At 50.4% G+C, this 22,852-nt stretch overlaps 1 protein-coding gene and 1 pseudogene across 9 annotated transcripts; one reads left to right on the top strand and one right to left on the bottom strand.

The window, feature by feature from the left end:
- Positions 1-266: 266 nt before the first annotated feature.
- Positions 267-10,323, bottom strand: LOC136004351 (dysbindin domain-containing protein 1-like). Of its 9 annotated transcripts, none has more exons than XM_065660806.1 (5): positions 9,932-10,323; positions 7,149-7,187; positions 5,497-5,545; positions 728-1,352; positions 267-656 (listed from the first exon to the last, which is right to left on the bottom strand). In XM_065660806.1, coding segments are annotated over exons 2-5 (837 nt in total). In that variant the 5' UTR covers positions 7,151-7,187; positions 9,932-10,323; the 3' UTR covers positions 267-495. The 9 variants fall into 9 exon arrangements, with proteins under 9 accessions (XP_065516878.1, XP_065516881.1, XP_065516886.1 ...); XM_065660809.1 differs by lacking the exon at positions 5,497-5,545 and having other exon boundaries at positions 728-868; positions 1,212-1,861; XM_065660814.1 differs by lacking the exon at positions 5,497-5,545 and having other exon boundaries at positions 728-868; positions 1,212-1,352.
- A 2,663-nt stretch (positions 10,324-12,986) lies between these two features.
- LOC136004440 (dynein regulatory complex subunit 4-like) lies at positions 12,987-22,775 on the top strand (annotated as a pseudogene).
- Positions 22,776-22,852: the final 77 nt, after the last annotated feature.

The following is a 22,852-nucleotide window of genomic DNA, read 5'->3' as shown; positions in this document are numbered from 1 at the left end:
CCCCCACCGGGTTTCCTGTAGCATTAATGAGCCTCTGTGCAACCCATCACTCGTGTCCCTGCTTTGGCGCAGTGAGACTGGGACTCCAGTGTCGTGTCCATCCCGCACTGCCGTCGGCGGGGGCCAAAGCAGCGCTGCACCTGTACTAGCCGGTCTCCCTTTTCTCCCCCCTCACCGGGCCGGTTCTGCGCCCTCCCGGCGCTCCCGGGCCCGAGGGGAGCCCTGTGTCCCTCCCCAGCGGCGATGGAGACGGACAGAGGCGCGGCGGTGGTGGGTCGCTCGGTTTTACTGGAACACAGCACTGCTACATGAGAACCGGGCAGGCATCGGCCATGCTAGGCTGCGGGCAGCTCCGGGGGTGGGGTGGGGTGTGCAGGCTCTGGTCCACTGGCTCCCCCAGCGGAGCTGCGGGTCGCCTCTCACCGCGGCCGACCCGCGGTGCCAGTCCCCAGGGCAGGCTCCAGTGGTGCCGGAAGGAAGTGGCCGGTACCGCTCCTAGGGATCCCGCGGCCGATCAGTGGGCAGAAAGGCATCTGAAGGTCCCGGCGGCAGCTCCGGGTCGCTGAGATGCTTCTTCTCCCGGCCCTGCTCCCGCGCCCGGGTCCAGGAGGGAGAGCGCAGGTACCCGGCCCGCGGCACCGCCTGCGGTTGCAACCCTGCGGGACAGACAGGTGGATCAGGGTCGACGGACTGGGGGGGTTGGGACCGGGACCGGTCCCTTGCTCACCGCCGGGGGCTTCCCTGGCCGTGTTCTCCTCGTCGGAGTCGGCGAAGACCTCGGCCAGCTCCTGGTCCGACATGTCGGTCAGCTCACTCAGGTCCAGCAGGTCGAAGTGCACCTCCAACGAGGAGACGCTGCTCAGCGGCTCTGTGGACGGCGGCTGCGCTCCGGGACCCGCCCGCTGCTCAGCCCGGCGCCACGGAGAGGGGCGGGGGGCGCTGGGGGGGCACCCGAAGGAGTCGGGGGGGCTGGTGCTCAGGGAAGATAAGGGGGTCGGTGGGGGAAGATGACCGACTGGGGTAGGCAAGGGATGCTGAGGGCAGGCAGGGGACCCCAGGAGCTGGCAGGAGATACTAAAAGCAGGCAGGGGATCCCAGAGGCTGGCAAGGGACCTCAGAGGCAGGCACAGGCTGGCAGGGGACCTCAGGGGCTGGTGGGAGACCATGGGGGCAGTCAGAGTATGGCAGGGGACAGGCAGGGCTGTACTCACGTCTGCACTCGGTGACCTGCAGCAGGCCAGGGATGGGAATGCCACCCTGCTCCTCAACAGGGACTCCGGGGGGCTGCTGGGTTGGCCCATGGGTGGGGGTCCCCACCGGGTGCGCCGGGACCAGCATCTCCTTGCCAAGCTCTGCGATACCAGCACATGCCATGTTGGTGACAGCAGCTTCATCCCAGGGCCCCACCAGCCCCCATGGGCAGTCTTGCTGAGAGGGCAGCAAGACCCCCGGGAGGGCCTGGTGGGATGGGCAGAACTGCCCAGGGTCTTGTGCTGGAAGCTGCAGCCCCACACCCCCTGCCCCGTGCAGCCCCTTTGTGTCAGACAAAAGCATGGCCTGTGATGGAGCCCATGCAAAAGGTAGCTTGTCTGCCAGTGGTGGTGGCACACTGAGGGACACCAATGATGTCAGGATACCTCGTGTCCCCACTGGAGCAACACCCAGTCCCCCAGCCCATCTGAGGTCAGTGATGGAGCAGGAACCAGCTGAGCCCCGGCACCATGTGCCACCGGGCCCTACCATCGCTGCGCTGCCAGGTGAGCCAGCACAGGGACAGACTCACTGTGGTCTAGGTACCTCCTTGTCCCCCCAGGATGGAGACAGCGGGGCAGGGGACAGAAATGCCCCCAATCCAAAGGACCTGGGATGGGGAAAGGGATGTTATGGGGGCATTTGGATTCTGTTCCTGGCACACAGAGCTGCAGGATGCTTGCACCTTGACACTGGCTCTGCCGCATCCCGACCCCATGAGGTGGGACCTGAGACAAGGAGGCACAAAAGCATAAAATGTAATCAGTTCTAAGTAAAGTCAAGTTGGATGGCTTTGTAATGGAAAATAACTGAGGTGCTTGAAGGTAGTTGACATAGTTTTAGGTCCTTAAGACCTTAGTACAAAAAGTGTAAGAAAAACAGAATAGAAAAACAGGACCTGGGGATGGGGAGTGTCTGGGACTAGCAGTTAAACTAACTGATAGGTAGGACAGGATAATTGCTATGTTTGTGGTGTTAATGAACCCATTAAGCTGGTGTAAACATCTACTGGGGAGTATCAGGGACTAGCAGATGTTCAGGATGGGAGCAGTTAAACAAACTGATAAGTAGAAGGACAGGATGATTGCTATGTATGTTAATTAAGCTGGTGCTTCAAAGACTGCCAGAAGTTATGAAGATTGTTGGAAGAAGTAAACGACCCTCAGAGACCACCACCACATTTTTGTATGCAAGCAGGGAACTTTCTGTAATGATGTAATTCATGCGTAGCCTTATGAATATGTATGTATTTCCAGTGACTATATAAGGATGGCCTGTATAGCAATACAGTGATACACGTTAGGAGGAGCTATTCCCCGTGTCTCCCGACACCGCAATAAAGAATACCTGCTTGTCAACATGAAAGTTTGTTGGCGAGTTTTCTCCTGGAATTTTCTCTGAATCAATTTGGCACCCCAGATGGGACCTGCTCAGCTCGGCTGCAGGACCCACTGAGGACAGGGCTCCCTAGGGCCCTTGGGAGATTTTCCCAGAGGGACCCCTCGACCCATTCGGATCACTGCAGGAGCAGACAAGGACCATCTTCATAAAAGGTATTCTTTTCATTTGTATAGTCTGTAAGATGCAGGGGGCATCTTGGTTTGGTAAGTTGGTTTGGTAAGTGTACAGAAGGTTTGGAAGCCTTCCGTAAATCGAGATAGGAAATCTCGTGGGTAAAGGTGTATAAACGGCTGCTAGCATCTGTTTGGTATACACCCACAGGAAACGGGGCATCTTGTGGTTTGGGTCCTACAAGACGCAGGGGGAGCCTTGTGGAAATGGTTTTGGATCTTGTTCGTATTCGACTTTGTGGCTTGTTATAGTGATGATTTTGGTCTTGGTGACAGGCTGTTATAACTGTTATTAATTGTTGTTTCTTTGATAGAATTTTAGTCTCTGTTTCTGTTTCAAGTGTTGTAACTGTGTGGAGTGTGTCTGTGGGATCCCATGTGTGTGAATGTGAGATCGATAATGGGAAATCAGCAGAGTGGAGAGATCTTGAAGAGGAGTCCTTTAGGCCGCATTTTGGCACATTGGAAAGAACAGGGAGAGTTTCCTGGGGGCTAGGTAAATGAGAAAACGTTGATAAAATAGTAACCAATGGTGGCCTTTGTATAGTTTGGAAGATCAGGAAAAATGGTCTAAAAATTAAACTTCAAACTATGATACATTGTTACAATTAATGTTGTTTTTGAGGTGGCAAGGAGAATGGGATGAAGTAATGTATGCAGACATGTTTTTCACTTTCCATCTACCAATCTGGGTGGTTTCTGAATGCGAAATTAATATAGCTCCGCCAGATCCCTTAATTTTGGCTTTGGAAAAGGACAGGGAAAAACTGAAAGCTAAGATGGAGAGATGTTGTTCAGCTTGTGATGTTGGGGAAAGATGTTTAAAGTTAAAGAAAACCAAGGGGGAAAGGAGGGGAGCTCAGGCAGCTCCTGTGTTTGAGCATGGGATGAGTGCTGGGGAAGCAGAGATGGAGGGATGTCAGGCAGAGGTGGGGGAGTGGGTTCTTCTCCTGTGGGACCGAATCGGTGTGCGTGCTGTGGGGAGTTTGGATGTTGGAAGTGAGACTGCCCTGGGGAAAGTGCCATGGGGTGGCTCCAGTGACTGAATTGGAACTAGACTGACAGGGACCTGGGGAATCTACCCTAGCAGATCCACTGGTTAAATCAAAACTAGGGACTAGAGGAAATAAAGTGGAATTTTAGTTGATACAGGAGCAACTTATTCGGCGTTAAATCAGGGGGAAAATAATTTGTTACAGATATGGGTGCTACTGGCCACCAAGGAAAAAAAAAAGGCAAGAAAAAGAAAAGAGGCATTCTTTCTGAAACCCTTAAAGTACAAATTGGGAAAACAAATAGGAATGCATAATTTTTTATGCATGCCAAAGTCTCCCAAATCTTTATTAGGGCAAGAAGCAACATGTAAAGAAGGCAAAATGGAATTAAGAGTTAAAAATGATCAATTAATTGCAGTTTTGAGTTTATCTTTAATTCAACAGAAAAGCGAACAGGAGGACCTCCCTGAAATAGAAGAAATCCTTAATCAGGTATATCTGGGAGTATGGGCATCTGAAGTTACAGGTAAGGTGAAAAACTACTATTTCTACTGTTAAAATAGAAATAAAAGGGGGGGGGGCCTGCCCAATTAGAATAAAACAATATCCCCTAAAGTTGCAGGGAAAGGGAATTAAAAATCATTGATAATTTTTAAAATATAATTATTAATTGAATGTGAATTGGAATATAATACTCCTATCTTGCCAGTATAGAAATAAAGTTGCAGATTGGTTCAAGATATCAGAGCAATCAACAAATTTGCAGAGGATATTCATCTAGTAGTAGCTAATCTGTATACCTCATTGACTAAATTGAATAATAATCAGAAATGGTTTGCCTTCTTGGATTTAAAGGACTCTTTCTTTTGCTTACCATTGGCCAAAGAAAACCAGAATTTATTTGCTTTTGAATGGGAAAATCCTGACACAGTGCAGAAACCCCAATTAACTTGGACAGTATTACCTCAAGGGTTTAAAAACAGTCCAGCAATTTTTGGAAATCAGTTAGCACTGGAACTAAAATAATGGAAACCACCCACTCAGATGGGGACTCTAACAATATGTGGATGACCTATTAATTGCCACAGAAACAAAGGAAGAATATGTCCAGTGAATGGTGGGATTATTTAATTTTCTGGGACTGAATGGTTATCAGGTATCCAGACAAGGCCCAACGAATTCAAACCCAAGTTTCCTACCTAAGATATGAAATAACAGGAGGACAGAGAGAACTTGGAACCACTAGAAAAGAAGCCATCTGTCAAACTCCATGACCATCAACCATCAAGGAGCTCTGGACGTTCCTGGGAATAACTGGATGATGCAAGCTTTGGATGCATGATTATGGTGTTTTGGTAAGACCACTATATGAACTGTTAAAAGAAAACCCTCTCTCCTTGGAATGGACTGATTCAGCAGAGGGGGGCTTTTAGAAATTTAAAAACAGAGCTAATGAGAGCTGCAGCTCTGTGACTTCTGGATGTGACTAAATCCTTTTGGCTATATTCCTATGAAGAACAGGGAATAGCTTTGGGGGTCCTTGCTCAGAAACTAGGACCCTGCAGAAGGGCAGTGGCGTGTTTTTCAAAACAGCTGGATGAAGTGAGCAAAGGATGGCCCAGATGCCTAAGGGCTATGGCGGCAACTGTCATGAATATTGAAGAGGATCACAAATTTACCTTGGGACAGAAGATTACTGTACTAGTGTCCCATGTTGTATCAGCAGTCCTGGAACAGAAAGTAGTCCACTGGTTATCTCCTTCATGTTTTTTAAAATACCAGGCCACCCTTGTGAAACACGATAATATAGAAATTGTGGTCACTAATGTTGTGAATCCAGCATCCTTTTGCAGGAACGATACTCAGAACTACTAACACACAACTGCTTGGCCACTATAGAGACTGTATATTCAAGCCGACCAGATTTGAAAGAAACCTCTGGAACATGCTGAACAAGAGCCCTGGAATTGGCTAAGGACAAAAGGATAAATATTTGGACTGATTCTAAATACGCATTTTGTGTGGTCCATGCACATGGTGCCATCTGGAAAGTACGAGGACTTTTGAACACCCGGGGGAAACGGAACAGCTACAGAAATTCTACAGCTACTGGAAGCTGTTCAGCTACCTGAAGAAGTAGCTATTATGTACTGTAAAGGACATCAAGGTGACTTAGATCAGGAAATTGGAAATAATTTGGCCGATTTTGAAGCCAAACGAGCAGCTGAACAATCTAAAATCATTCCCTTAATCCCTGACGGCAAACTAACAACTGAGAAATCTAAACCTAGGTATTCAAAAGAGGATAGAAAATTGATTGAAGATCTCAAAGGACAGGAAAACAAAGAAGGTTGGGTTCAGATACCTGATGGGCAAATTGTAATTCCCTATAATCAACTCTGGATGCTAGTTCAGGAGGAGCATAATAAAACTCATTGGGGTAGCAACTCTTTGTATAAATATTTAGACAAACAAATTGTAGGAAGGAATCTATACACCATAGTTCAATTGGTGACTAAACAATGTCAGCTATGTCTTAAGAATAATCCTAAAATTGAAAATAAAAATGAAATTGGGACAACTGGGGAGGAAGTTATCCGGAACAGCACTGGCAAATAAATTTTTCTGAATTACCAAGAAAAGGAGGTTACCAATATTTGCTGGTGTTAACCAATACTTTTTCAGGTGGCCAGAAGCATTCCCTTGTAGAATAAATAATGCAAGACAAGTAATTGGAACACTGTTAAACGATATAATACCTTGTTTTGGGGTACTAGCGGCAATTTCTTCCGACCGAGGCTTGCAGTTCAGCGCAAAATAGTTACAAGAAATTAGCAAAAAATTAGAAATTGATTTGCAACTACATGTTCCATACATGCCTTGGGCCAGTGGGCAAGTAGAAAAAATGAACCATCTGATTAAACAACAGACTGGTAAAACATTTCAGGAAATGAATTAATATTGGTACCAAGCCTTACCACTGGCTCTATTAAGAATTTGAACTAAACCTCAGTCGAAATAAGAGGAAAACAATTAGAAGAAATAAGAGAATATTAGGGACAAGAGTGAGAGGCGTGGATTATCCGACTCACCCTTTTAGATCTGGAGACTGGGTTTATGTTAAGAATTTTTCAGGAGATCCTCTACAGGAGAAGTGGAGCAGACCGTACCAGATATTACTGACCACCTTTACAGCAGTGAAGATAAAGGAACAACCTGCTTGTATACATTATTCAAGAATAAAGAAAGCACCAGAACCAGAGAAGACATGGCAGATCAAACCTTCAGGACCCTTACATATGAAATTGCGTCAGTCATAATTTGGACTTACATGATAATTGGCGTACCAGCTTGGGACCAGAACTTATACCTGAAATTAATGCAGAATGTTACTAAAGTTGTTAATTGTAGTGACTGTTGGGTGTGTGCACAGTTGCCTAAATCAGGAGAAGATCAGGACCTTCCATTAATTGGCATTCCAATTTCCAGCACTATCTCATGGACAAATTTGTGGGTGAACACTAGCGATCTACATCTGAGGGAAAGGTTAAAATTTGGGATAGTTAATCCTAATCCAGGTAATAACTATTATACCTGCACACAAAGATGTATTACACCAGGAACCAGAGTATGAGATTGTCTGTTTAAATGCCACAGGTGTAAGTCACTATTCAAATTGCAATCACACTATTAATATAGATGGTATTGTGGTTCAGTGGTGGCCCATTCCTGAACGGAAAGGATGGTATTGGTTATGTGGAGAAAATGCTTATAAGACCCTACCCCCCAACTTGAAGGGGGCATGCACTTTAGGTGCTGTGATACCCAATCTCACTATTATTGACATATATCCTTCTGGAACCTGGGTTAGAAGTTTTGCTAAATGGATTAAGCGAGGGTTTAACCCTATTGCTGAACGAAACACTGCATTTCATAGTTTTGTGAGATAGCTAATTCCATCTTTGGGAGTAAGTGAATTAGAGAAGGTAATCATAAATATCTCAGCAACCATAGAGGAAATAGAAAGTAAAACTGTTGATATAATCCAAGAGGAACAAGAAGAGATAACCAGCCTATCTAAAGTGGTATTACAAAACCGAATGGCTCTAGACATGTTATTGGCTTCACAAGGAGGGGTTTGTTCCATAATCAATGAAAGTTGCTGTTCCTATATAGATCAAAGTGGCAGAATTGAAACAGATCTGGAGGAAATTTGGAAAACTAAAATATTTCATGAAATGGCCAAGGATGATACCTCCTGAGGGGTTGAAGAAATATGGGAAAAGTTAATTTCATAGTTACCTGATCTCTCCTGGTTAAGGCAATTGGTTGCAGGAATGTTAATATTACTTGTTTTAATATCGATTACTTGTGGTATGATACAGTGTTCCTTCTGGTACTGTAAACCATCTATGATAAATTATGAAGATTGGAAAAGAAATTAAATTAAGCACCAAGTAGAAACGGGAAATTATTTCAAAAAGACTTTAGATGTTAATGGTAATATATAAAAGGTTGCAAAAAAATGGGCGCAGTTAAACTAACTGATAAATAGAAGGACAGGATAATTGCTATATCTGTAATGTTAATTAAGCTGGTGCTTCAAAGACTACCAGAAGTTATGAAGATTGTTGGAAGAAGTAAACGACTCTCAAAGACCACCACCACATTTCTGTATGCACGTGGGAAACTTTCTGGAAAATGATGTAACTCATGCGTAGCCTCATGAATATGCATGTATGCCCGGTGACTATATAAGGATGGCCTGTATAGCAATACAGTGATACACATTAGGAGGAGCTATTCCCCGTGTCTCCCGGCACCGCAATAAAGAATACCTGTTTGTCAACTTGAAACTTTGTTGGCAAGTTTGTTCTTGGAGTTTTCTCCGAATCGGACCAACCAGGTACCCTGCACTGCCAGCACCTTCCCTCCAGCCAGAAAACGGGGTCCCCACCCCACTTCAACACTGGGAAGAGCTCCCAGGGGGTCACAGGGGCTGCCTGCTCCTGCCACCCCACCACCCAGCCTCAGTGGGTGACACGGTGGTGTTACCCTGTGGAGCATGTGTTCCCCCCTCCCACTATTCCCACCCACCGGGGCGCTGCTCCCTGCTGCAGAAATCCCCGCAGGCCTCTGTCTACATGGTCACACTGGGACACCAGCTATGCTGCCCCACTCTGGCCTGGGCTCACTGGCTGCCTTGGGGGGAAGTGGGGCCGGTATCAGGGCTCCCTCACTGCTACCACCACTGTGCTGACTCATGTCAAACTGCAGAGTCTATCAGTAGATGGCTCTGGTCACCCCATCGGTGGCAGCCCTGCTCCAGGTGAGTGCAAGTCCCGGTGGCACTACCCAGCTGCCAAAGGTCTAGTGCTCTGGGAGGGCATGACCGGGGCTGCCACCAGGACCGAGACCATGGATCAGCCGTGTGCAAGGCACATGTGGGAAGGATGGCTGTGTGCAGGAGCCTCCTGTGTCACCATGCAGAGGCCAACTGCAGCCCCATGTAATACCAGCACGGCCACCACCTTGTCCCCAAGCACCCCTCCAGTCCTCCATGCCCCTCCTACAGCACTGGCACACCTGCACTGGGGCTCTGCCCGGCCCCCTCCCCCCCCCCATGCCTTGGCCTGCCACAAGCACCCCAAACCCTTGCCTGGCACCTCACTGCTCCCCCATGTCCCCTGGGTACCCCCACAGCCCCATCCTAGACTCTCCCTGCACCCTCCTGTCCCCATCCCGAGGACCCCCCGCCCCCCCCCCCCCCCCCCCCGCGGATGGGCACCCCCAGCTCATCGCACCCGGGTGCACACACTCCCCCCATGCACCTCTGCACTCTCCTTGCACACACAACCCACATAACCCCCCCAGAGTCCCCCGCACCGTCCTGCATCTGCATACATCCCCCCGTTACACCTCCTCTTGCACACACACCCCTTAGCACACCCACCCCTTAGCACACCTCTCTTTCCTCGACCCTACATCTCCCCGTGAACTCCGGCACTCTCGCTCCGCGGGCTCGGCCCGTTTCCGCCCGCTGCAGGCTCAGAGCCGCCGGGGTCGCAGTGGTGGGTGCGCTGGTCCGTTACCCGCCCCCACCAGCTACCTCACCTGCGGTGCCGATCACTCCCGGAGCCGCCATAGGCCGGTGCGAGGCGAAGCGAGCCAGGTGCTATCCCGCAGCCCCCACGGTCCTGCCCGCCACAGCGGGGGCGGTGCCGGGGGCGGGGCGGGGGCTGAGGGGCTGAGGGGCGCGGACAGGCCCACCCGGGACCAGGGACACCGGGAGGGGCGGACACGAGGCGAAGGAGGAGGTACGGCAGGGATCGGGGGTGCGGAGGACACCCGGGACACGCACACGGAGACCGTGCAAGGGTGCGGCGGAGGGCACAGCGGCGGGTGCGGGGGGCAGCAGCGCAGCACTGAGCCTAGGGGCGCGGAGGGGTGCAGGGACCGGTCACCGCGGAGACCCTGCTGGCCGGGCCTGGAATAGGCCCCGCCGCCGTTGCTAAAGCGGAGTGCCGCGTTGCTAGGGGGTGTGTCCAGGCCGGCGCGCGCCTCTCGCGAGATCAGTACGACCGTTGCCTGGAGACTGGCGCCGGTGGCAGCCGTCATGGTGAGAGGGGGACCGAGACCGGCTGGTGTATGAGGGGTTCTGACCCATTGCTGAAGGGTCCCCTGGAGCCGGGAGATATGGGAAGGGGAGGCTTGGCATGCTTCACTCCGATCTTCGAATCATAGAATAGTTAGGGTTGGAAAGGACCTCAAGATCATCTAGTTCCAACACCCCTGCCATGGGCAGGGGCACCTCACACTAAACCATCCCACACAAGGCTTCGTCCAACCTGGCCTTGAACACTGCCAGGGACGGAACATTCACAACCTCCCTGGGCAACCGATTCCAATGCCTCACCACCCTAACAGGAAAGAACTTCCTCCTTATATCCAATCTAAACTTCCCCTGTTTAAGTTTTAACCCGTTACCCCTTGTCCTGTCACTACAGTCCCTGACGAAGAGTCCCTCCCCAGCATCCCTATAGGACCCTTCAGATACTGGAAGGCTGCATGCAGCCTTTTCTTCTCCAGGCTGAACAGCCCCAACTTTCTCAGCCTGTCTTCATACAGGAGGTGCACCAGTCCCCTGATTATCCTCGTGGCCCTCCTCTGGACTTGTTCCAGCAGTTCCACATCCTTTTTATGTTGAGGACACCAGAACTGCACACAATACTCCAGGTGAGGTCTCACGAGAGCAGAGTAGAGGGGCAGGATCACCTCTTTCGACCTGCTGGTCACACTCCTTTTGATGCAGCCCAGGATACGGTTGGCTTTCTGGGCTGCGAGCGCACACTGCCGGCTCATGTTCATTTTCTCATTGACCAGCACCCCCAAGTCTTTCTCCGCAGGGCTGCTCTGAATCTCTTCTTTGCCCAGTCTGTAGCTGTGCCTGGGATTGCTCCGACCCAGGTGCAGGACCTTGCACTTGGCATGGTTAAACAAAAGTCGTGGTTGAACTTCATAAGGTTGGCATCAGCCCACCTCACAAGCGTGTCAAGGTCTCTCTGGATGGCATCCCTTCCCTCCAGCATATCAACCGGACCACACAGCTTGGTGTTATCGGCAAACTTGCTGAGGGCGCACTCAATCCCACTGTCCATGTCAACAACGAAGATGTTAAACAAGACCGGTCCCAACACCGATCCCTGAGGGACACCACTCGTTACTGGTCTCCAGCCGGTCATTGAGCCATTGACCACAACTCTTTGTGTGCGGCTGTCCAGCCAGTTCTTTATCCACTGAGTGGTCCATCCATCAAATTGATATCTCTCCAATTTAGAGAGAAGGATGTCGTGTGGGACAGTGTCAGACGCTTTGCACAAGTCCAGGTAGATGACGTCAACTGCTTTACCCTTATCCATCAATTCTGTAGCCCCATCATAGAAGGCCACCAAATTGGTCAGGCAGGATTTCCCCTTAGTGAAGCTGTGCTGGCTGTCACCAACCACCTTGTTGTTTTTCATGTGCCTTAGCATGCCATCCAGGAGAATGTGCTCCAAGATTTTACCAGGCACAGAGGTGAGACTGACTGGTCTGTAATTCCCCGGGTCTTCCATTTTCCACTTCTTGAAAATGGGGGTTATACTTCCCTTTTTCCAGTCATCGGGAACTTCACCTGACTGCCATGATTTTTCAAATATGATGGCCAGTGGCTTAGCAACTTCATTTGCCAGCTCCTTCAGGACCCGTGGATGGATTTCATCAGGTCCCCCGGACTTGTGCATGTTCAGATTTTTAAGATGGTCTCGAACCAGATCCTCTCCTACAGTGGGCCCAAGGTCTTCCTTCATTCTCACAGTCCCTGCGTCTACCTTCTAAGAACTGGGTGGTGCAGTCAGAGCCTTTGCCAGTGAAGACCGAGGCAAAGAAGTCATTCAGAACCTCAGCCTTCTCCAAATCCTGTGTAGCCAGTTCTCCTGAGAGCTTCCTCAGGGGGCCTATTTTGTCCCTAGTCTGTTTTTTGTTTGCTACGTACCTGTAGAATTCCTTCCTGTTATCCTTAACATCCCTAGCCATGTTTAATTCTGACTGGGCCTTAGCTTTCCTGACCTGGTCCCTAGCTTCCCGGACAACATCCCTGTACTCTTCCCAGGCCACCTGTCCTTGCTTCCACTTTTTATAAGTCTCTTTTTTCCTTTGAATTTTCCTCAGCAGCTCCTTATCCATCCAAGGAGGTCTCCTGGCCCTCCTGCCGCACTTCCTTCTACTTGGGATGCAACCCTCTTGAGCTTGTAGCAGGTGATCCTTGAATATCAACCAAGAGTCTTGGGCCCCCCTGCCCTCCAGGGCTATAGTATCACATGCCCATAGACAAACTACTTCAACATTTTGTGTTAACGTAAAATTATGCCAGCAATCTGGTTCAGTTAATTTTTCACAGATTGTCACCTGTTTCTGCTTGTCAGTCGGGGACATCCGGACACTAATTGGAGTTGGTTTCTTGTGGGTAGTTATCTTTCTATGTTTTAGTGAGTTATACGTTATACTGTCTCTGTCACAATCCAGTCGGCACTCTATACTGACTGATTCTCCCATAGTTCCTTGAATTATTCTCTATTCCCGGGGTACATAAGGAGAGGGGTATACTGTTTGGTTATTGCGGAAGACTACTATGGATAAGGTTAGATGTTTTATCTCAGGTTCTGATTCTATGTATCCTGTGTGCCCAGGGAGGGCTAGATCCCAAATTGGATCATGTAGCTCCTTCTCCCTTTTGATACAATATGATTGTACATAAAACTTTGACTAGAATTCTACAGATTAGATCGTTGAATGTTTTACCCAAAGTACATTTATCTCGTGCCGATCAGTTTTAGTTTCAGTTTGTTACCACTTGGTGCGGTTCTCCAAGGAGCCTTTGGAGCCTTCTTAACTCGAGTGTGATGAATTCAGGCGTTTTGCTCCTTAATTTTGACAGCTGTGAAGGTCGTGAGTAATACTTGGAATGGTCCTTTCCACCTTGGTTCAAGGTTATCTTTTCCTGTAGGTTTGAAAAACTTCACATACACATAATCTCCAGGTTGTATATGATATACTGGACTATCCAATCCCCTACTCCGAGTTCCAGCCACATGCTTTTCAATTTTCCTGAGTTGCTTCCCTAATTCTGTTATATAGGTGCTCATAGTCTCTTCTCCCACTTGGGGAGACATTCCCTGTTGAACTCCATATGGTCTTCCATATAGAATTTCGAAGGGACTCAACCCTTCTTGTGTTCATGGTTTAGTCCGAATTCTCAGTAGGGCCAGTGGGAGTGCCTGGGGCCAAGGTAGACTTGCTTCTTGGCCTAATTTCAATCTTGGTGAGGGCCTCAGAGGCCTCAGAATTCTCCCTGGCTCTGGCACTCCCCGCTGTTCTCCTCGTACGCCCCTGCCGTGAAGGGCCTTCGTGGTGTGGGCTGGTGGCAGCCATTCAGCCTGGAGAAGAGAGGGCTCAGGGGAAACCTTAGAGCAGCTTCCAGTGCCTAAAGGGGCTACAGGAAAGCTGGAGAGGGGCTTTTGACAAAGGCCTGTAGGGACAGGACAAGGGTGAATGGCTTTAATCTGCCAGAGATGAGACTGAGATCTTAGGAAGAAGGTCTTCCCTGTGAGGGTGCTGAGGTGCTGGCCCAGGGTGCCCAGAGAAGCTGTGGCTGCCCCATCCCTGGCAGTGTTCAAGGCCAGGTTGGACGGGGCTTGGAGCAACCTGGTCTAGTGGAAAGTGTCCCTGCCTGTGGCAGGAGGTTGGAACTGGAGGGGCTTTAATGTCCCTTCCAACCCACACCAGTCTGTGACTGTGATTTTTCTGTCTTTCCTTAGGCACCCAAAAAGAATGTTGGAAAAAAAGGGAATGTGAGCAAAAGTCCAGCAGTGGTTGATGCCTTGTTCTCAACGGGCATGAGCAAGGAGGAGATGAGAGAACATCCATCTTGCAGCCCACCCCTGATTAGGAGGGCATTGCACTCAGGACCCCTGTTTAGCACCTGTCTCTGGGGTCAACAGGTTGCAGAGCATGATGGAGACAAGCATATGGGGTTTCTTTTGCTGCCTAATACCTATCTGGGCTATGTGGGGGCGGTTCTCCCTGTTTCTGGAAGGAGCAGCCACCTCATCCTACAGGACTAGGGAGGTGATTGTCTCCCTGTGCTCAGTACTGGTAAGGCCGCACCTCAAATCCTGTGTTCAGTTCTGGGCCACTCACTACAAGAAACTGTGGTGCTGGAGTGGGTCCAGAGAAAGCCAACAAAGCTGGTGAAGGGCCTGGAACACAGGTCTTGTGAGGAGTAGCTGAGGGAACTGGGGTTGCTTAGCCTGAAGAAAAGGAGGCTGAGTGGAGGAGACCTTATCGCTCTCTACAGCTACCTGAAAGGAAGTTATAGCAAGGTGGTATCAGTTTCTCTTCCCAAGTAACAAGCGATAGGACAAGAGGTAATGGCCTCTAGCTGTACCAGAGGATGTTTAGACTGGATATTAGGAACAATTTCTTCCCCAAAAGGGTTGTCAAGCACTGGAGCTGGCTGCCCAGGGAAGTGGTGGAGTCACCATCCCTGGAGGTATTTAAAAGATGTGGATATGTGGCACTTAGGAACATGGTTTAGTGGTGGACTTGGCACTGCCAGGTTAATGGTTGGACTTGATGATCTTAAAGGCCTTTTCCAATCTAAACAAGTCTGATTCTATGCTTCAGGAGTATTTAGGCACACGAGAATGGTGTTACTGGACATTGCAAGATAGAATAGCTGAGCCCAGGCTGCCTACAGTAGTTTGTTACTGTACAGTTTTTGTTACTGATCTTCCAGAGACTGATGGGTTCTGTTGAGCCCAGGGTAGGTCAGGGCTTCTCCCCTTTTTTCCTGCTCTTCTTCACCCAAGTAAATGCCACTGTGTCCTGTTAGGTTTGCAACATGGCTTGCCATGGGTGTCTTGCAAAGGTACCTTTCTGAGGCCTCCATGTCCCCCTATCTGACTCTTCCTCTCTCCTTTGCAGCTGGAGAAGCACATTGTGCATCTCCGGGAGGAGCTGGACTGGGAACAGGAAGAGCGCAACTATTTCCAGCTGGAGCATGACATGATGCACACCCTCTGGGAGATCACCCCCTGGCAGCTGGAGAAGAGAGTGGAGCTGTGCAACAAGGACTGGGAGATGGAGGAGCAGCATCAAGTGGAGATCAAGGTGGGAGGGGAGAAGTCTGAGAGTGCCCCAAGGTTGGGATGAGCCTTGGGCAGCTCTGAGGAAGAGAGGGAAGGGGGAAGAGGAGGAGGAGCTGGGAGGGTTGTGAGCCAAGAGCATCTTGGCCAATATCCCAGCTCTGGGTGTCTCCTGCTGAAGAATCCCACCCAGTCCGTGGGTTGTCTTTAGGTTTACAAGCAGAAGGTGAAGCACCTGCTGTACAAACACCAGGAAAACCTCAGAGCTGAAGGCAGAGGGCATCCTGTCTGTGAAGCTGACCCAGGAGATGGAGCTGCAGAAAGACAAGTGCTCCTTGAAAGTGAAGCTTGTGAGAAATGGCTTCTAGGTTCAGGCAGGCCTCGGTTAGACACAGCAGTGAAACAGCTATTTATTAATGTTTGTGCAAAAACGGGTGTCCTAGCAAATAGGCACACCCAGCAAAAGCAGAACTTTGATTTACATTTCTCATCCTGTCCGCAGGTTCCCTCCCTTATTTCCCCATTGGTTGGGTACTCCAAGGTTTACAGCCTATCCGACATGTGTAATCTACGTGCTAACTGTCCTGCGCTGGTTACATCTCCCCATTACTCGATTTTGTATGCCCCTTCCTCTTATTTATCTTTTATGGTTCGATTTCATAACTCTCTGGCAAGTTGGTACCCCAACTTACTGTTTAACTACAGAACCAGTTTGCACTGGCTTAGTTTCATGGGTTGTACAAAGATAGTCGTTTTAACCACAGAGTATATTTTTCGTCCAGAGATGACATTGTCTTTAACCACAGAGCGTGTCTGTTTGAGTCATGGTATTTAGAATAGAACAATAAAACCATAGAATAGTTAGGGTTGAAAAGGACCTTAAGATCATCTGGTTCCAAACCCCCTGCCATGGGCAGGGACACCTCACACTAAACCATGCCACCCAAGGCTCTGTCCAATCTGGCCTTGAACCCAGGGACGGAGCATTCACAACCTCCCTGGGCAACCCATTCCAGTGCCTCACCATCCTAACAGTAAAGAATTTTTTCCTTATATCTAATTTAATCTTCCCCTGTTTAAGTTTTAACCCATTACCCCTTGTCCTATCGCTACAGTCCCTAATGAAGAGTCCATCCCCAGCATCCCTATAGCCCCCTTCAGATACTGGAAGGCTGCTATGAGGTCTCAACACAGCCTTCTCTTCTCCAGGCTGAGAAACCCTTTCAAACCCTTTGTTTCGTTTCCTTAGTAACTTAGCCCCAGCCCCAATATTGCAAAGTCTTAATATTATAAAGCCTTAATATTGCAAAGCCCCATCCCCAATATGCAAAAACAATATGTTTTACAGAGCTGAAGGAGCAGGAGCTGACCAACAAGGTGGTAGTGCAAAATAAGCACCTGGCATATCCCTGGCCTGGCTGGAGCTGTGTGTGAGGTGTGTCTGCTGCACAGGGAGGTGGTAGGGCTGCAGGCTAAGCCCTCCCAGCCCCAGCATGTGAGCAGGAGCCTCCTGACTCTCTCTGTGGGGTGGGATGGGGTTTTCCACAGGCACCAGTAACTTGGAGGCCCTAGAAAGTGCAGGAATGGGGAGGAGGGATTCCTAGGACAGCTCCTGTGAATGAGGAGGGAGCTGTGAGAGCAGCTGGAGAACCTACCAGCTGCTATTTTCATGGATAATGGATTGGTGCCACAGCAGGAGCCTTTCCCAGGGAGCAGGAGGGAATCCTGTTGGATGTGGCTGACTCAGGATTTGGTTGTCTGCCTCTAACATGTAGCTTCTCCCTAACAGAAACAAGAGCAGGAGAACACCTGGCTGTGCAATGACTTTGAGAGACAAGTCAGGACATGTGTGAGCTTCCTTTGTCAATGTGCTAGGGAAGTCTCCTCTGAGCCTCCCAACACAGCCTAGAGCAGAAAGGGGGATGGTTTCCCCCCAGTTCTGTCTGGTTCTGCAGAACCCCAGAATCACTCAAACAGAATGAAGCTGGGTGCCTGTAGTGTGGGCTGAGGGGTGCAGGCAGAGCGCCAGTGGCTGCTACCAGGCAGCACTTATCCACACAGTGGGATGGCTGGAGGAGGCCTTGCTGAGTTCTCACTCTGTTACTGAAAAAGATGATCAAAGAAATTTGATCAAATAAGACTCAATTTGTAGTTTTAGAAAGCAGCATTCTTTATTGCAGTGCTGGGCACACACACATCTTTCCGCAAAGGTGAGCACACCAGATACTTGCTGGCAGAAGCTGTATATTTAGCATACTCATGCATATTTACAGCTTTCCCAGGAAATTGTTTACATATTCATAAGATCTCCAGGAACTAATTATAATATTTGCATTCTAATTACACATGCACTTTCTTGCTGAGTGGGGGTCTCTGGTGGTCTCTGTCAGTTTTCCTCACTGTGTGTACTGAATGACCTCAGTGCTTGCAAGGTCCTAGTGCTGAGTTAGCAGTTGGTATGTCCTTGCTTCTGTTCTGTTCCAGTCTCTACTATCTTGAATGCTACCATCCTTGGTCTTATTTACTGTCTTCTTAGTTGTTATCAGTCCCGTAAAGTTCTTTCCCCTGTCAGATGGACATTCCTTACTCTCTACGTGTTAGCAAGTTAGAACAGTTTGTTGTATTTTACTATGTTACTTTAAAGTCACACACACTACTGTTAGTTTAAACCTATGATTTAAGCCTACAGCTCCACCATCCCCCTCAGGGGGGATCCCTCAGGGGATGTTTCAGGTTCTCATGGGCTGACTTGAAATTTTCCATTGCCTTTTCCAAGGATGCTATTTCTGGGCTCTGCTCTCCATGGTCCCAGCTTTGAAGGCTGGTGGCAGCTGCCATGACACTGCTAACAGGGGTCTTGTCCTTGTGCTGGTGCTGGCTAACAGAGCTGGGGTGCATCATGCAGGGTTTGCAGGAGGTCCTCACCCAGCCCCTCTGCACTCCCCCAGAGATCAAGGCCAGGTATGCTGAGAAGATGCAAGTGCTGTGGAATGAGCTTGACTTTGTGAAGAAAGACTGAGATCCATGATGTGGAGGAGAGGAAGAACGGCCACATCAGTGAGCTGATGATGAACCACAAGAAGGCCTTCAATGACATGAAGAACTAGTACAATGACATCACCCTTAAAAACCTGGAGCTTATCAGCTTGCTGAAGATACTGCTGGCCCCCTTGCTGCCACCACCCTGGCCTGCAGAGTGTCACCCTGCCAATATGATAGCAGTCCTGGGAGGATTTCACCCAGATCTGGCCAGTTCCCAGGTGGTGGTGTGGGTGCTGTTAGTCTCTTGAAGGTTGTACACTGTTACATGAGTGAAGTTCTTGAGCACAGGGAGGTGTGCTTGCTGGGCCAGCAGCAGGAGGATGTCTGATGGTGTGGGAAGCTCTGAGGAGCTGGGCAGCCTCTAGGAGTTGGCACTTGTGTTCCCAAGAACAGGAGCAGATCGAGGACTTGCAGAAGAGAGTGAATCACTTGGAAAAGAAGGCAGATGTGCTGCTCCAGAGCAAGCAGCTGAAGGAGTCCCTGCATCAGGCACAGGAGCAGGTCTTTGAGCTGCAGAAGTTGGTCCGCTATGACAAGGACAAGGAGGCCCTGACGGTGAGTGGCCAGCCCTGCCTGTTCCCAAGTCACCCTCGACCTCCTGGAGGGAGTCACTCAGCAGTGACCTCTGCCACTTGGCTTGGCCAGGTTGCTGAGCAAAGCAAGTGAGTCCCTTTCAGCTTGGCCAGGTGTTTGTGAGATCTCAGACGGGACTCCCAGAACTCTGAGAAACCAGAGTAGAGGGCAGGGAGATGGTGTGGGTGCTGCTGCCTGTCTTTTCCCACCATGTCTCTGCTCCCTTGCTAGAACTCTCCCTCTGCTCACTCTCCTCCCTTGCTAGAACACCTCTCCCACACCTCCCAGAGAAACCCCTGCTCTTTAACAGTCTCTTCCTGCTCACAGAATACAAAAGCCCATTTGAAAGTCACCTAGAAGGAACTGAAGGATCTTCAGTGGGAACATGAGGTGCTGGAGCAAAGATTCAGTAAGGTGAGAATTGCAGATGGATCTGGGCATTCTGCTTCCCTCTCCAAACCCCGTCCCCACTGCAGGAAACTGAGCAGGAGAGTGTGCATAGCCGAGGGCTTTTCAAAGTTCTAATCCAGAGCCATGTGATAACTGCTGCTTCCAACAAAGCTTCTCCCAGCTTTGGCCTCTCCCACGGTCAGTAGACAAGCCTGGCCTTGTACTTTGCTAAGCAATTGTGCACGCTCCAGTGGTCCCCGCCTGGCCTGCGAGGGACTGTGACCACAGCAGTGTCTCGGGGGCAGGGAGATTGTCACAGGCCCCCAGCCCCAGCTCACTCCCTCCTTCTGCTGGTGTTCGGAGGTTGCTCCCCCAGTTCTGGGGTGGCTTAGGATGAGTCCTGTTGACCAAGTTCTCCCAGACCCAGCCTTTCCCCCCTGCAGCTAACCTAGATAAATCTGTGGAGGCAGAGAGCTCATTTGCAATTCGTAGAAATCCTCAGAAATATGAACACTGATCTGAGGCCTTGTTAACCTATAATTAAGGCAGCAACATATTCAGTGCATTCAGAAATAGGCTTTGGAGAAGAGATTGTGTCCTAATTAGGACACTTATTAACTAGCTGTGAGCCAGGGACTGCTGCCAGCTGTGGGGAGGGGAGGAGAGACCCCCATGTGCTGTGGGGCCCTCTCCGAGGGCTATAATAGTGCAGCAGTGAGTCCATCAGCCCATTGGGCTCTCGGGGGTGGCCTATGCCCAGAGGGGAGGTGGAAGCAGAAGTGCAGGTGCCAGCCTGGGAGGGAGGTAAGCTGTGCTCCAGCACCTGCCTTCCCTGTGGGCTGCAGGTGCCATAGGGAATAGCCAAGCTCCTATTGGAGCAGGCAGGGCTGAGCTGCTGGACCTGTTTGCAGGCAAACCCCCTGCCAGGGGTACTGAGCATGGTGTGAAGGTGGGCTGTGTTTCTGGGAGCAGGTGCAGGCAGAGTGAGGTGAGCTCTACCAGAAATTCACTGAAGACATTCATGAGGTGCAGCAGAAGACAGGGTTCAAGAACCTGCTCCTGGAGCACAAGATGAAAGGACTCCTCAGTGTCCTGGAGAAAATGGAAGTGAAGCTCAGCGAGGTCTTTGTTGCCTCCAACCTTGACCTGGGCCCCCTCACCTTGGGCTCACACAGGCTGGAGGTATCTGCACTGTCATGAGGTCCTGTGAAATCTGGCTTTGGGGAGCAAAGGCTGCTCGGGGGTGAATGTAGACCTTAGAACCTGTGATTCCCCCATCCTACATGGCTGTAGCTGCCAGCAACCCAGGGTGCTCTGTGCGTGGGGAGTCACAGCCAGTGGACTCTGCCTGGTCTCCCTGGCTGCAAAGATGGTGTAGATGGGTTCCCAGGTGCCCTGCAGAGCCTGCCCTGCTAAAGATGCCTGTGCAGAAAGCCTTGGTGCAGAGGCTGGGAGACCCATGTTCCTGGAACCTGCCACATCTGTAACTGGAGAAGCAGCACTTGCTTCGGGTTGGTAGAGATGCAGGAGACTTGGACTCCATACTCTGCTTGTCCACTGTCCTGGTGCCCTCCCACTCATAACATGCCAGCTTGTCCCCTTCCACGTCCTTCTGCTGTGTGCAGCAGTGATGCTTGTGGACACCCTCTTGCCAGGGTGCCCTGGGGATGGACACAGCAGCAGCTGAGGCTCTGGGACCATAGGATGGATGTGTCACCTACTAGCAGGTGTCACAGCAGCAGGAAGGAAAACATATTCCTGGGAAGGTGTCATGACATTGAGCTCTCCTGCAGCTGCTGGGGTCCTGGAATTCCTTAGTTCAGCTGCTTTCAGCATCTTCTCAGGGAGCCTCTCTCCTTGTAATTCCCCTCATGCTGTGATGGCAAGGCGGCATTGCTGGAGCAGGCGCTGCTGTTGTGTCCCCCTTGCAGCAGGGCAGACAATGACACCAGAGCTGTGTCGTGGCTTCACCCCAGACAATACCTCAGAACCATGCAGCTGCTTGCTCACTCCCCCCTTCCACCCCCCCAGGTTGGATGGGGAGGAGAATCAAAAGAATGTAAATCCCATGGGTTGAGATAAGAACAGTCTGGTAACTAAGGTATAATACAAAACCACTACTGCCACCACCAGTAATAATAGTGATAAGGGAAATAACAAGGGGAGAGAGAATAAAACTAAAAAGGGAAGGGAAAAAACAACAATAAACACAAGTGATGCCAAATACAGTTGTTCACCACCTGCTGACCGATACCCAGCCTGACCCAAGCAGCAATCTGGGCCTTCCAGGTAACTGCCCCCAGTTTATACACTAGGCATGATGTGCTATGGTATGGAATACCCCTTTGGCTAGTTTGTGTCAGGTATCCTGTCTCTGCTTCCTCCTGGCTTCCCATGCCCCTCCTCACTGGCAGAGCATGAGACTGAAAAGTCCTTGATCAGAGTAAGCATTACTTAGCAACAACTAAAACATTGGTGTGTTATCAGCATTGTTCTCAAACCAAAGCTGAAAACACAGCACTGCACCAGCTGTGAGAGGAAGGGGAAAAATAACTGTTACAGCTGAGCCTAGGACAAGCTGTGTTGGTGGTTGTTGGTGTGAGAGGTCTCCCTCCCTTGCTGCTGCTGGGGCCTGGCTGTCCCTGGCAGTGCTAGCTCAAAGGGCACAAGAAGTGCTGGGAGCTGCTCTGCTTGAGCCATGCCCTGGGGCCAGCTTAGCCATGCTGCTGGGGCTGGGCAGCCACTCCTAACACACCCTCTCTCTTTGCAGGACGTGCTCAATTCCAAGAATGCCACCATCAAGGACCAGCAGCTCCAGCTGGCCCAGGTCTGCAAGGTGATGGAAAGGGCTGGGGCTGCCCTGTCCCCTTGGCTCCAAGTTGGAAGCTGTTGGGTGATGGCTGCAGCTTGGGGGGTGGAAATGGGTCCTTCTGCTCCAGGCCTTGTCCAGAGCAGCAGGCCAGCCAAGTGGCTTCATGCCCTGGGCAGGCAGAACCCAGCCCAGGCTGCCATTTGCCTGGCACAGGAAGACATGTTGGGGTCCCCCCTCATGCAGGAGGGGCGTGGGGAACCCATGCCCAGGCACAGAGGGGCTGTCATGGAGCTGGGCTTCAGGCTGACCAAGGGGACACTTCTCTTGCAGGTACACAATGACATGCTGCAGGTGTTCGAGGCAAAGTTGACAGCCTTTGGGATCCCCCTGGACAATCTGGCCTGCAAGCCCCATGCTGGGGCAGGGCCCTGCAGGACTTGTTGCTGTGCCCATCTGATGCCAGCCCACACTGAGGGACCTACCAGAGCAGGCTGGAGTGGGGAACAAGGATCACCCAAACCCCTCTACCTCCTG

Source organism: Lathamus discolor, chromosome W, assembly GCF_037157495.1.
Source record: "Lathamus discolor isolate bLatDis1 chromosome W, bLatDis1.hap1, whole genome shotgun sequence".
Taxonomy (NCBI): Eukaryota; Metazoa; Chordata; class Aves; order Psittaciformes; family Psittacidae; genus Lathamus; species Lathamus discolor.
The sequence above is the reverse complement of the archived record's forward strand: the minus strand, read 5'-3'. Positions and strand labels throughout refer to the sequence as shown.

Bases quoted from the DNA above. Each gene is read 5' to 3' on its own strand.
- LOC136004351 (XM_065660806.1), bottom strand. The intron at 1,353-5,496 runs GTAAATTTGTGA...CTGGTATCGCAG, and splicing joins CAGTAATCTTCTGTCCCAAG to AGCTTGGCAAGGAGATGCTG. The intron at 657-727 runs GTGAGCAAGGGA...TCTGTCCCGCAG, and splicing joins GGCCAGGGAAGCCCCCGGCG to GGTTGCAACCGCAGGCGGTG.